The 14,105-nt window shown below is 43.2% G+C and overlaps 1 protein-coding gene across 1 annotated transcript; it reads left to right on the top strand.

Moving 5' to 3' along the window:
* Positions 1 to 8,278: 8,278 nt before the first annotated feature.
* On the top strand, positions 8,279 to 14,006 carry ZPBP2 (zona pellucida binding protein 2). The gene is made up of 8 exons (XM_062508335.1): positions 8,279 to 8,360; positions 9,435 to 9,512; positions 9,979 to 10,104; positions 10,438 to 10,599; positions 11,337 to 11,555; positions 12,517 to 12,602; positions 13,194 to 13,371; positions 13,906 to 14,006. Exons 1-8 carry the CDS (start codon positions 8,279 to 8,281, stop codon positions 14,004 to 14,006), a joined length of 1,032 nt encoding a protein of 343 aa, XP_062364319.1.
* The last annotated feature ends 99 nt before the right edge of the window (positions 14,007 to 14,105 follow it).

Here is a 14,105-nt window from a genome sequence, read left to right as displayed (position 1 = left end):
CTGCAAAAGACGGAAAAGCAGCTTGAGGTTGATATTTATATTAGAAATATTTAGAACATTTCACGACACAGTTGTTACAATATTATAAATTCCTGTTTTCTTGGCTGAAAGTAAAATAGAAAAAGAAAATGTTTCAAAGAAATAAAAACCAAATTAGTATCATGCTTCACTTCTTTATATCCTGAGCACTGGCTTGTGGCCAGAAAATGATGATTTTCTAACTACAAAAGTTATAGAACAGAGTACCTTATGCTTTCAATTTACTCATTGAGTACCCTGTGAGCAAAGTGCAGCTGTAGTAACTCTGTAAGAAGTTAATTTCTCTAAAGCGCAAAGATATTTTTACATTTCTTTTCCAATACAAAGGGAAACCCTCATTATCTTTACAAGAACTACTTGGTTTTCATGGGAATGCAAGTCTAATTCCCACTGAGAAATTCCAAAAGGGATCAATTGCTAGGAATTTTAAATATTTTTCAGAAGACTACCCCGAGCAGCCTGGTTTCCCAGTGTGCTGGGGGCTCAGCAGAGCTCTGAAGCCAACACAAGCTGCAGGTATTCCCTTTGCCCACTCCAGTGCCCAAAGTTCAGCTGTTGAGTTGAGCTGGAGGAACAGACCTGAGCTATCCCATTATGTCTTTACTCAAGGTCTCCCTGCCTTGAGATTTCATTGTTAGGAGGCTGAATTCTTAACACAGACACATTTACCTGCTTCCTTCCTCCTTTCTTTCCTGGTGTTTTTTCCCCCTTTTTATTTTTTACATGCCATAACATCTTTTATCAGGTTTGAACCTAAAAAATAATAGTTTCTGGACCAGGAAAATTTCTTCCTGGCAGTTACATAACAGAAACACCCAGGCAGCAGGCATGAGGTGTTAACCACGGGTGACATTTACCCCATAATTATCTGTCTTTACCTCCTCTGCATATGGAACTTTTTTGTGGTCTCTGCAACGTTAAAATATAAAGCTCTGGTAACTCTCCAACGAGGTAGACTGGTATCAGAAGAGGTACTCCAAAAAAAACTGCATGAATAAAGGGGGGGATAATGTGTACAACGAAATAAAGGCTTTGCATCATAAAGATAGTCACAGAATTAAATTTTAAAAAGTTCAGAAATTTACTGAATCAATATTTTGAAATAAATTAGAAAGATCAAGGAACTGTGTAGTTATAGCCCTTAATTTCTCATTTTCATTCTACTATGCCAGGAAAATTGAGGTACAAAGAAGCAAATGGACCAATTTATACAGCAAATAATGATGAGAAAACATCAGTAAATTCTGGGTAAAAGAACAAAATTTTCTCTAATATTGATTTTAACTTTACACCACAATAAGTTGTCCAGAGAAGCTGTGGCTGCCCCATCCCTGCAAGTGTTCAAGGCTAGACTGGATGGGGCTTGGAGCAACCTGGGATAGTGGAAGGTAGAATTGGATGAGCTTTAATGCTCTTCCATCCCAAGACATCCATGAGTGCAGACACTTAAATTACACAAACCCTTGTAATTCTGCACAAAATTACATTAAATCTCCCTTATTTTGCAACCCTTGAACTTAGTTTTAATTGCATTCAGGATCCCTGCCCAGTTGTTCTATTTGGGTGATGGGGGTCAAAGCCCCAGGCTGAAGCCCCAAGGTGCCGTTGAAACCTTGGCGGCAATTCTGCACTCCCCTGAGCTCTTAGGAGGTCACTGAAGAAAGACCTAGAATCCCTACATGACTGCTTGAATTCCAGTAATTCTACATATATTCCTGGATAACTATGTATTTTTAGAAACCATTGGATTCCTCAGGTTTCCCTGGCAGCTGCAGGACAACTTGCTGGACAACGGCACTGCCTAAACCCTGTGAGAGCCAAGCAGGACCTGCTCAGCCTCCTCAGACCCTCATCTCCTCCCTGCTGAGATGGAATCTATGAAATTATTCCTATTCTGTTGAACACAATGGTTTCATGCCCATGATGGCTGCTGGGAAGGACAACCCTTCAGAAGAGATAAGAGCAATGACACACCATAGAAATGTTTCTCTTCTTGCTTGAGAAACATCCTGGTCTTCGTCTCACTTTCAAGCCTCCAACCTCCCCTCACCAGCACCTGGTTTATTTAGAGCACCAGTCTCCAGAAGCTTCTTAGAGCCTTAGTGGTCTCTTAATATTTAATCTCAGGTCTCTTTCCTGGCTATCCTAAGCCAGATCCTTCATGGTGACAGGAGAACATATGGGTAGATTCCACCCCTGATTCTGCACCAATAAGGCCATTTTTCTACCAAATGTTCAGAAAAACAGAAGGCAGGAAGTCACTTACAGAACAAGTTTGTCTTCCCAAGCTTCAAAGAGTTCCACTGGCAGGGGTGCATGGGAAGAGGATGCCTGCCTCTGTGTGCTGCAGCTGAGGCACAATGTGCATTTACAAAGCAGAAGTAAAATTCATGTGCTTTCGAAACCAATCCTTGGCCATCCTGTGTTCTACACCAATAGGCAAAGGGAGTCAAACTATTCAAATAGCTTGCTAAAAAAAATGCTGTGGTATTTTAGTATGCAACACTTTTCATACTCTATCCTGGTATTTGACCAGAACAGCCAACTAGAAATTTAACCCCCCTAAAATGGATATTTTTCAGATCACTGATTAACCTGATTCCTTTCTGTCATTAATACAGAATGGGAGGCATATCTTGAATTATTATCATTTCACCTGTTTGTCCCCAAAATGAAACCAGAATGCTGCCTTTTTCCTGCCAGCTGCACTTTTCAGCCAAACAGCAAAGGGAAAGGGACACCTTTGAAAATCCCATCTGCTCTTAGTCCTTCCATGATAGTGTGTGGAGCAGAAACAGCCAGTTTCCTTGTCTGAAGTCAGTGACTTCACTATGTACACCACTCAGCCTCTTCCACCCCAACAAGTTTTTTACCATCAACCCACACTGGGCCATTAAGGAGAGAAATTCTAGCTGATATCTCTAGTGAATATACTTCTCCAGCATCCACAGCTTCCACGGCTTTCTGAAGAAGGCACCTGGACCAAGTAAATTCTTTATTGGGTTTCTGATACTTTGCTGCTCTTAAGTACCATGCACTGTGTGAAACATCACAGGCATTTTAAGTCCACGTTTCATTTTGGGAAGAAATTCTCATCAGCAGTGTCTAACTAAGGAGATTTTTCTCATATTGGTATATATGACCTTCTAAACCCAGCAGAATAATTCAGTGATTCAATATAGGATATCCTGAGTCAGAAGAGATCCACTAGGATCATCAAAGTCCAACTCCTGATCCAACCTGTTGATCCCAGCCCAGAACCTGAAGCTGACAGCTCCAGCTGGACAGTTCTTTTGGTAGTCACAAAACCAAATCATTTACTGAGAGATTCAATCAAGTTAACGACAGATTTTTATTCAAACACCCACTCTTTCCAGGGCCTGTCTGCTGCTCTGTGACCCTACCAAACCTCCACATGCTGGGCATGGAAAATCCAAGTCAACCACGTTATCCTTGTGTCCTTAGGGCACAGCGATTTGTCCAAAACCCAGGAAAACACTCCTGGAAGTTACTGTATCCAGGGATAACACATTACAACACTGTTGCACTGACTTCATCCCCAATGCAACAACTACAAGCACCTTAATGGACCCTCCTCACCCTCAAGTACAGACCCCAAACCTGAAGGATCATTCCCATGTTCACTTTGAGCACATAGGAAATAAGAACACCAAAGAAAAGACTTCTTAGGTAAACCTCAGTTATAGTGAACCTCTGTTATCTTCTAATTGCAGACTATTCCAACACACCTCACAAACTTTCCTCTCCCAAAGACAGTGATCCCAACTCAATCAAGAAAATGAAGCTGCATTTTTAGGTGCCAAAGTGCCCTCAAACCCATTCTTTCAAGTTATTGGTTATTTCTCTCAAACAGCAACATTCTCAATTCAGTCAGATTAATTACATGCAAGCAGTTTAAAAACCTTCAGCAAAGGAAAATGCATTTTAAAATAAGAATCTGCAGCTAACTTAAAGTAACCAAAAGCCTCAAGTCATTGAGATAGAGCAGAATGTAAACTGGAGCCCTTAAAGCACTGAGTTGAAGTAATAATCTCCACCTTTGAAATAAGAAAGCAAGTGATGCTTTCTAAAGCTGCTTTGCCAAGATTGTTAAAAACACAGGAAATACTGCTTTTCTATGTCAGGTAATTATTTCAGAACCCAATATTAACTCCCAGATTGGTTTTTGCCAGCTCTGAGTATTATGGGCACGTTTTACAGGTGTAAAGAAAGAAGACATCCTTGAATTCGTTAAACCCCAGAATACGAACAGCAGATAAAGCGCACTCTAAACCCCGGTTTTATCACTAGCTTTGTGATATCTCTGAAATTAAACTGAGAGGGAGCAAAAAGCCCCGTTCGTTTCCCGTTTAATTGCTACACGCGACTCGATTCCTTTTCCAGAGTCTGCGATCTGTTTTCAGCAAGCGCTGAAGAAGCGGCAGAAAGCCCCCGAGGGATGAAGCCGCTGCGGGCCCCGGCGGGGCAGAGGGTCCGAGGGAAGAGCGGGGTCGTTTCTCACCTTCCATGCTCCGTTCGTGGGTCTCAGCTCCACCTGCCCGCCCGGGTTCTGTTCTGCCAGCGGAGTGCACCGGCCTCGCCTCCCGCCCGTCACCGTGACATCCGGCTCTGCGCTCGGCGGGCGGAGAGCGGCGCCGGGTGGCGGGGAGAGGAGCCGAGCCGGTCCCGGTCCCGGGTCCGGACTCAGCGGCCTTGGAGCCGCTGCTGGAGCCGCTCGCCAGGGACTCCGGCCCCTCGGGAGGGACAGCGGAGGGGCAGGGGGCTGAGGGCACAGAGCCTGTTTTGGGGAATTGGGGGAGCCCCCAGTCTCTTTCGTCCCCAGAATGGGCACACCTCAGACCGCGTGTTAAAGTTAAATGGCTGAGATAATAGTAAACAGAGCCTAGGTTGAGATAGTTTTCTTAAGAAAGCAGTGCTGCTATTTAGCAGAAAATCAAAGTACAAAGTTCTTCAGTAAAATAAAACGGATATGAATTTCGAAGTCCTCTAGTACAGACTCCAAAAAGAGACTCGTTTCACATCGGGCCTGAACAGGGCTTTGAGAGACCTGACCAGGTGCAGAATATCCTTGCTGAGGCAGAGGGTAGCAGCAGGTGACATTTAGAGGTCCCTTCAGGCCCAAAAGCAGTTAATGAAGTGAGAAGTGAAACTGGGATCTGAGCTCATCACTTGGATCTAAACCCAAAGGCAGCAAGCCGAATTACCATAGATCAGGAGCAGGATAACAACATGGAAACACGATTCTCCTACTCACTTCCTGTCTGGTGCCAACGGCTCCTTCTTACACTGGTGCTTTTCCATTGCTTGGGAAAAGTTTCTAGAAATAAAATGTTAAAAAAAAAAGGTATGTGGGATAATCAAGAAATTCTTGGCTATTCCAGACAATCTCTGTAACCTCCTTCCAGAACCATTTAAAAATTAGGCAGGTTTCCTGGTTCTACAAATTTTAAGGAAGCCCTGGGATTGCTGTGCAGCAATCAGAAACCCCTGGTTTCCATCCCAGGATTTTCCACAGCCATTTTCTCTTACTGCCAGATTTGTTCTCTGATTTAAATCTCTACTTTCCCTCATGTTTCTCCCTTCAGAGAAACAATTGTATCTCCACTCTGTTTTTATTTTAAGGGTACAAGTCAAAGAAGCCTGGTTTTCCCTGCCTATAAAAATATCCCTGTGCTAAATTGTGACCCTCTTTTGTGTGATTCTACCTTTGGATCACTCACCTGAAAGATCAGAGACAGAACTTGAGGTCTGTCGCCTCTCCAGAGCCCTGCAACAGGTCCTTCACCTGACTGCACTCCTGGAAATCTCTCTACATATTTCCTAGGATAAAATATTCACCTTCTTAATATCTACTCACTCCATGATCAAGTTTGCAACTGCAGATTTTTCTCCTATTCTATAATTTCCTACTGATACTGTGTTAAGCAAAAAAAGAAAAAAAAAAACTGACAAAAAAATAAACCCCAGTAATACAGATTTTAAACACAAATATAAATACCTCAATTCACATTTTGTCCTATTAAATCCTGCCCACAACACTTCCTGTTCTTAAAAAACAACCCATTCCCCCTCTGCCTCCCTCCCTGCCCCCAAATCTTAAAAATTTGTAATGACAATTTACCAGTCTGGGACTCAGAAATATCATAGTGTTTGGCTAAAGACATTGACTCTGAGTTTATAAAGAACCAAAACTGCAGCCAAAGCTTTACAGTAGAGATGCTATTTCATAATAATTATCAACCTGGGAACTGATGGGCTGTGCAGGACCTGAAATGAGCTATAAACATCCTTAGGAACTGAAGCTGCTGGGGCTGAAATATGACTCGTTTATAGCAGACACGTTACAAACTGAATCATTTTGCCTACACAGTGTCGGCATGAAATGTTCACTTTGAGTAAAACTGAAAACATCCAGCACATGGGAACCCGGGATCGTCTGGGGTGGTCCCAGTTCTGATCTGCTCAGCAGCTCAAGGATATTAAAAATGAAAACCCTGACACAGTTCTTACACCTTAAATGACCACTTGAGTTAATGTGTTGATCTAAGGAAGAAGAAGGCTTGAGTAGAAAGTAGAAAACTATTTTCCATCAAAAACTTGATACCTCCTTTTCCACACTTTTATTTTTGCATTTCTAGCAAAATTTCTTTATTAAAGGAAACTCATTACTTGAGTGCTCTTTTTACATAGAAGAATTAAAACTTTCACAGCTCTCTGTAAAAATAACTCATTCCTATGTTGGTTGGTTCCATATTTGTTATGCAAATACTGTGACATCATTTTTGGACACTAGCATGGTCTGAAGTGATCGATATGATGTAGGTAGGTAAGATAAATACTATTTTGCTAATTTCCAGAGGCTTGGCCACGGTTCTGGTCCGGAGTGTCACGGAGTGTGCTGTGTGGTCAAATGCAAGGACCCTCCTTTCCCGACCGCAGCTTCCTGAGTGTTTTTGTATCACCTGCTCTAGAAACAAAATAGTTACATGTTTAAAAGTTTCAAAGACATAGCAAGTTTTCCAAAACATGTAACTGACTTGGAAGCTGCTTGCAGTGACACTGTGACATTTGGTTTCATTTTTCGACCCAACACTATGCCCCTCGGGGGTTAATTTGAGTCACAGCAAGTGGCAGAATCATGGGATCCCAGAGGGGTTTGGGTTGGAAGGAACTTTAAAAACCATCCAGTTCCACCCCTGCCGTGGCAGGTATACCTCCCACTATCCCAGGGTGCTCCAAGCCCCATCCAACCTGGCCTTGGACACTTCCAGGGACAACTTCCCTGGTAAATCCATTCCAGGCCCTCACCACCCACACAGAGAAGAATTTCTTCTTAGTATACAATTTGAATCTCCTGGTTTTAGTTGAAGCTGTTCTCCTTGTCCCATCACTCCATACCCTTGTATAAAATCCCTTTCTGGCTCTCATGGAGCCCTTTTAGGTACTGAAAGGGGTGGGTTTTTGCTTTTAAGCGGAAAAATATGTGTCCTGTAATGACTTTCTCTAGAAACGTGCAGCTGGAGAGCACCCATCACTTGCAGCCCCTCAGCAGAAAAAGCCACAGGATGTGCCCAGCTATTACTTTCAATCTTTCTCACAACAAGTGACAGAAACACAAAATGTTTTGGGTTGCAAGGGATCTTAAAGCCCATTCAGTTCCCCTGCTTCCACCGCTGCCATGGACACCTTCTGTAGCTCAGGGCAGGTTCAGCACTGACAGACACAGCCATGACGGAACCTCTTCCCCTCTTGTCCCCCTGTACTTCCCTCTCCCTGTCCCACGGCCGGAAAAACCACGTTAGAGTCAAAAAACACAGCTCACTGCGCACTGTGGAGGAGCGATGTGGGGCTGAAGCGCGACAACGGGCGCGGAGGGGGAGGCCGGGGCCGTCCTTCCCTGCCAAGCACCTCAGGGGCCTGAAAGCGAGAAAACAACAACAACAACAAAAAAGCCCACCTCCCCACAACAAAATACGGTTTAAAAAGCTCAGTGGAGTGCTGGCGAGGAAGCAGAATGTTTTAAAAACAGTGTAAAAACTACCGGGTGTGGGCGAGGGAGCGGAGAAGGAGCGAGGAGCCCCGGCGGGGACACCTCACCCTTCCCACCCTCAGCCCTGAGGGGAGGAAAAAGGGCGGGAAGCGGCGTGCGCGCGGGGGGGGGGGGGGCCGTTAGCGCCCCCTCGCGCCCGCGGCGGCCGTTGTGAGGGGCAGCGGGAGAATGGCGGGGGGCGGCGGGAGGCCCCGCTGCTCCCCGGGCTCTCTCCTGGGTGTGGCGGCCGTGGTGGTAGCGGCGGGATGGGGTGAGAGGGGCTAGAGGTGGGAAGCAGCTGCATGGTTGTTGTTGGTGGTGGTGGTGGTGTGAGGCCGGTCCACTGAGAGGGTGGTAAAAGGGATGGGAGCACGTCAGCGGCTCTGCTGAGAGGGGTGGGGAATTTTCATGGAGCCTTCCCTCAGAGTGAGGGATTGATGCCCTGCTAGAGGGGACGGAGTGAGATCCAGCGATACCCCCTTGGTGGGTACTGCTCCACTGCGGGAGACAAATGTGCCCAAAAAACCTTCCCTCAGAGTGAGGGATTGAAGTCCTGTTAGAGGGGACAGGCGGGCTCCATTACGCCCCATTGGTGGGTAATGTTCCACTATGGGGGACAAATGTGCCCAAAAAACCTTCCCTCAAAGCGGGGGATTGAAGTCCTGTTAGAGGGGACAGGTGGGTTCCATTGACACTCCCTTGGTGGGTACTGCTCCACTGTAGCGGACAAATGTCCCCAAAAGCTTTCCCTCAGAGTGGATGATGAAGCTCCTTAAGAGGGGACAGGGAGCTAAACCCCCTTAAGAGGGTTTGTCATAGGTTCCAGTGACACCCCATTGTCCCCCAGACTCAACCCTGGGACACAACAGACAGGCAGGACCACCCCAGTGTGCCCATGGCCTGGAAAAAAACCCTATTTCCAATGATTTTCACCTCTCCTGGGGATTCTTGTCACAGATTCCTCATGCCTGACACTAGTCTGCTGTTTTCCAAAAAGGAAAGGGTTGAGAGATCCCTACCCTCTGTTGTTTCAGGGTCATGCTGCAGAGCCTTCACTTTATAGTCAGATTTTATAACTCTTTTAGTGGCTTTTTGTAAAGAGGAAGGTTCATCTGATCTGGAGCCTGGTACATCCAAGCAGGTTTGCAACATGGGCACTAAAACAATTAGAAAGTGACAGATCAAAAACATGGACTCCTGCTTGTTGCTAAGAAAAAAAGAGTATGGAAAAAGAAAAAGTAACACAAATGAGGAAAACAAAAAAGACAAAAAACAGGGTGAAATAAAGGATTAACAATCATACAGTTAGATTGATTTCTAATATTCCAATTACTTTTCTCTACAGCAAGAGAGGAACTGAAGGAAGAGCAATCTATTGATTTAATTGGAAAGAATGAAGTTTATGGTGACACCAGGCATGAAGGTAAATTTGTCCTTTTTTCTATCTATATTTAGTTTTTACTGGAATTTGGGGTTTTAAGCCCTGGGATCATTATGTAGCACCAGTACACATGGAACCTTGTATGCACAGGAACAAGAGAAAGGGGCGTGGGGATGGAAATATATTTGTCCCATAGTGCTGTTTGAAGGACTGATGAAAATTTAACATCTAAATGAGGGTTTCAGTGAAAAATCTGGTGCCTTTTGTTTTGCCTGCACCACAGTTTGTGTGTGGGACTTGAGTGTCTCCCTCTAACAGTCAGCACCAGCCACACTGTGGACAGTTCCAGGATATTAATTAGGCACAAATGGAGATTAATTTTTAATATTAAATTTTGCAAGTCCAAAACTGAAAAATACACTTTAAACACAATTTTCAGTGAGGGGATTTTTTTGTGTTTTAATTCAATATCGGCATTTTACATAATTTACCTGATTCTGTAATGCAGTGAGTGTGTACGTTAAGGTGTTCACAAACAGCCCGTTCCTGGTCTGTATGGATTTGGCTCTTTCTCAAGAAAGAATAATAGATCCCAACTATTTGTGGATTGGTCCAGATGGAACAGATTTACAAGGTTAGTTCAAACTAAAAATATCACATATTTTCCTTGTTTCTTTTCGTACCCACCACCACCCCCCACCCCCCCCAGTGATTCCAAATAGTTTTTGGCCCTTTGCCAGATATTTCCACAAATTCTGACATTAAACTCCATTTATCTTCTTTCTCTAAAAGTTCCAAATGCTTGAGCTAAAAGGAAATTCGTAGCAAAACCTAAAAGTCGTAAATTTTAGATAATTTCAGCTAACATGAACCAGCATCATTATACACAGGAGCAAGATTTCATCTTCAAATGTTCTAAATGCATCATAAAGTGGACATTTCTGGTAATCCAGTATTTCTGTTTTAGGGCAAGGATATGTGAATCTGACAGAGACAGGGAAGCTGATGGTGATGGGTTTCAGGGTGTCAATGTCTGGTGCCTACACTTGCATTCTCTCCCACAAAGTCATCGAAACTACAACACAGGAAGAAACAGAAATGATTGAGGCCTATAAATTCATGGTTTATGGTAAGATTGTTAAGTTAGGAGCAAGCACATGGCCCTTGCTGATTGGTGGGTTCGTGAACTCTGTGTTTATTGCAAGGCTTGATTTTAAAAAAAAAAGTAGTTAAGATGTACAGAATATTTTTTTTTTTTTTTTACTTATACACACACATGCACCCTCTCATGGTTTTGGAAAAAAATTAATATTACTGCCCCCAAGGATGCTTGGCAATAAAATAATCTCTACCCTTAGGTGCAGAATCAACTGCAAGAATTCCAGAGTTATACAAGATCTGCACTCCAGCCCCTTCCACCTCTTGTAACAACTCTTCACCAACATTACTTCCCACTCACAACGTAACAACCCAAAACGACTTGAGAAACACTAACTTTTGAAATAATAATAATATTACTCCTACATCATAATTGCATAAAATTGGCACCAATATATTTCAGACACACAGATTGGCAGACAGGCTGGTTCTTTGCCATTTTACTATTTACCTCCTTTTTTGTTATTATTTGGGAACAGTGTCCAGTAAGTACATAAATTCCTGTACACTTCAAACTAAAATGTCTCTTGCTATTGAGTCAGCTCTGGCAAGGACTAATTATGTTGTGGCATAATTAATGACTGTGCTTTATTTATGTATTTAATCTTGAATAAAAGCCCATATTTCAGATACAAAGAACTGATAATCTGTCCAAGATTGGATCTATGATTAACACCCCAGATTCACACCCAAGATATTTCCTCCCAGCCTACAGGGAAGCTGACCATGCCTATCAGATGTCTGTTCGCTTTAGCACAACGCATTGCAGGCTGAAAAACAACGGCTTGTTCGTCGAGAGATTGAACAAAATCCTCAACAGTACCATCTCCCACCTGACCTGCCACATCACAGAGTCGTCCTACAAGTGCCACTCAATCAGGACACCAAAGAACGGCCTCCAGCATGAGCTGTTTGTTAATTTTCTAGGTAATCGATTTCAGTGCTTGTTTGGGAGGGGTTGTTTATTGTTATGAACATCTCGTGAGTGCTTGTGAAAAACATCAGAGTCAGGACCACCTTCAAAAGTTGTTCCGGGTTTGTTTCCCTTTTTTTTTTTTTTTTCTTTTGAGTCCCTGTATTTTTTTTTGTTGCCCACAGATGGAGCTAAAAAGCAGCTTTTATGTTAAATTTAGCGCTCAACTTTTTACAGTTCTAGAGAGAGTAGTTATTACCAAGGTTAGAGAGGATTGTTGGAAGGAGACAGCCCACAATATGCCCTAATGTCACTATCATATTTAGGTTTTCAGTATTTGATTTTTAGGAAGTCTGGTTTTAAAATCATAGAATGGTTTGGGTAGGAAGGGACCTTAAAGCTCATTCAGTTCCCCCCCTGCCATAGGCAAGGACACCTTCCACTGGACCAAGTAGAAAGTTTCATCCAGCCCAGCCTTGAATTTTTTTGCTTGAATCTAGGAAACTGCACAGAGCTAAAGCAAGACCCTCAGAGTTCCCTCAGGGCAATGCTGAGGTAGTTTAACCTCACAAGATAAATCAGCCCTGATGCTGCCTTGAGTAGTCACTGAGGGAAGGAAGTTATTTAATTCTCTGAACACATTCACTCCTGTACCTGTTCTCACCACACATCAAGAAGGACCATCCAACAGGTTATGGAACACTTTTGAGGATACTTTCCCCTAAGTAACGTCAAGAAACTTTCATGACCCAAAGATTTTTAATTTTACATAAAACTTCAGCCCTTTTAGGACCCTGAGGTTGCTATGTGAGACATTAGTTGCATTCTTTCAGCTGAGTGTATTTCCCCCTACTCCCCTCAATTTTATATTGGTTGAACTCTGACTCTTACTAAACAAAAGAAGGAACTGGAAACCACAAGGACATAATCTATCTTTTTCCTCTTTTTTATGGATCTTTTTTCCTCCATGCACAGTCAATCCATTTGCACCAGGATGGGAAGAAGTTTGCCTCAAGGTTCCTTATGACTGTGAGGATGTGACAAATGGGAGAGTCCGACAGGTTCTGTGACAGTCACCTTGTGTCTTCTTCACCTCTTTAACCTCTTTAACACCCACCTCTGCCTTAGCTCCTGCACATGTGACTGGTAGTAATCCATCTTTACCCAGATTTTGTAGGATTAATATTGTAAATGATGATTCATGGATTTAAAATAATTCCATTCAGGAAGAAAAATGGGTTTAGAAGTTAAATTGATACAAATAGCTTTTAAAAAGCAGTTAAAAAATCAGGCTCATTACTTGCTTTGTATTTACTTATAATAGTAAAGAATGATAAACATTATTATTTATATTGAACTTCCAGTCCCCTAAATGAAATTTTAAATTCATTATTTGGTCAATGGAATGCAATTTTAATTAAGTCTGCCATAGCCAGTTTCTAAAATCTGTTCTCTCTGCCTTCTAAATATTAAATCCTGGGATCAGACCACATCCTAGGTCTGATTCCAAGCCCCTTGAAGTCAAGGTACACTCCCAATAAAGGTAACAAGTTGGTATGTGGAAATCAGGAGAAGGAAATATTTCCTGATATTTTTAATCAACAAAAATCAACCAACTGTATTTTTATTCTCCCAATACTTCTGAATTTCAGGCAGCAGAGCTAATTGGAGAGTTTTTCCATCAGCTGAAGCATGTTTTGAAGCATGAGTTTCATGCTGTTCCTACAATTCAGTACGTGGACAACAGCCTCTCCATGACTCCCATCGACAGCTGCCGGCCAGGTTTTGGGAAAAATCACCACACTCACCAGAACTGTGCCAGCTGCTGTGGTAAATATAAAATACATCCATTTAAATATAGCTCACTGATTTAAATATAGCTGATTAGCGCTGGGCATAGAGCTCTGGGGAGGATTAAGGAAATATTAGGGTCAAAAGCAGAGATATTTCTGTTCATCCTTTGGGAAGACATTCACATTGTAGATATAAAGTAATGATAGGAAATGAGCCAGTGGAGCGTGTCAGTACACTCACAGGTGTAGCTGCATTTCCATGCAAAGTAGAAGCAGTGCAGTGGGCTTTTTTTCTTCCAGGTCACTGGTGAGTGACAATCCTCAAGATCCAGAGCCCATGAGAAACAATTCCCTTCATGAAAGTCCTCCTAGAAAGTTCTCTGGTGATTTTTCAAGTTCTTTTGCAACACCTGCTGCAGGTTGTTGAGTTGGGAGGGATTAAGCCAGAGGCTCAGGGAGCTCTGGAAGGGCAGGAGCACCCACAAGGCACTGGGAAGGTTCATGGGCATGTCTGATGATCCCCCCGAGGAGGGGGAAAGTGGCTGGAACCCCAACTCTGTCCTCTTCACAGTGGTTTGTGGTCCTGGAACTTACAGTCCCAACAATGAGGTGACGTGTCGGACCTGTGCCAGCCCTCAAGCCAGAATGTATGGAGCAGAATCCTGCTATTAAACTGACAGAGACTGGAAAACCAAAGAGCAGCTGGGAAAGAATTCTTGGTGTTGTGGTGTTCTTTTCATTTTAGCTGCCAATCCTGGAATCTTCCATTCC

The sequence above is a fragment of the Cinclus cinclus genome, chromosome 24 (assembly GCF_963662255.1).
Source record: "Cinclus cinclus chromosome 24, bCinCin1.1, whole genome shotgun sequence".
NCBI classification, from domain to species: domain Eukaryota; kingdom Metazoa; phylum Chordata; class Aves; order Passeriformes; family Cinclidae; genus Cinclus; species Cinclus cinclus.
Note: the sequence above shows the minus strand (reverse complement) of the source record. Positions and strands in the feature narration are given on the sequence as shown.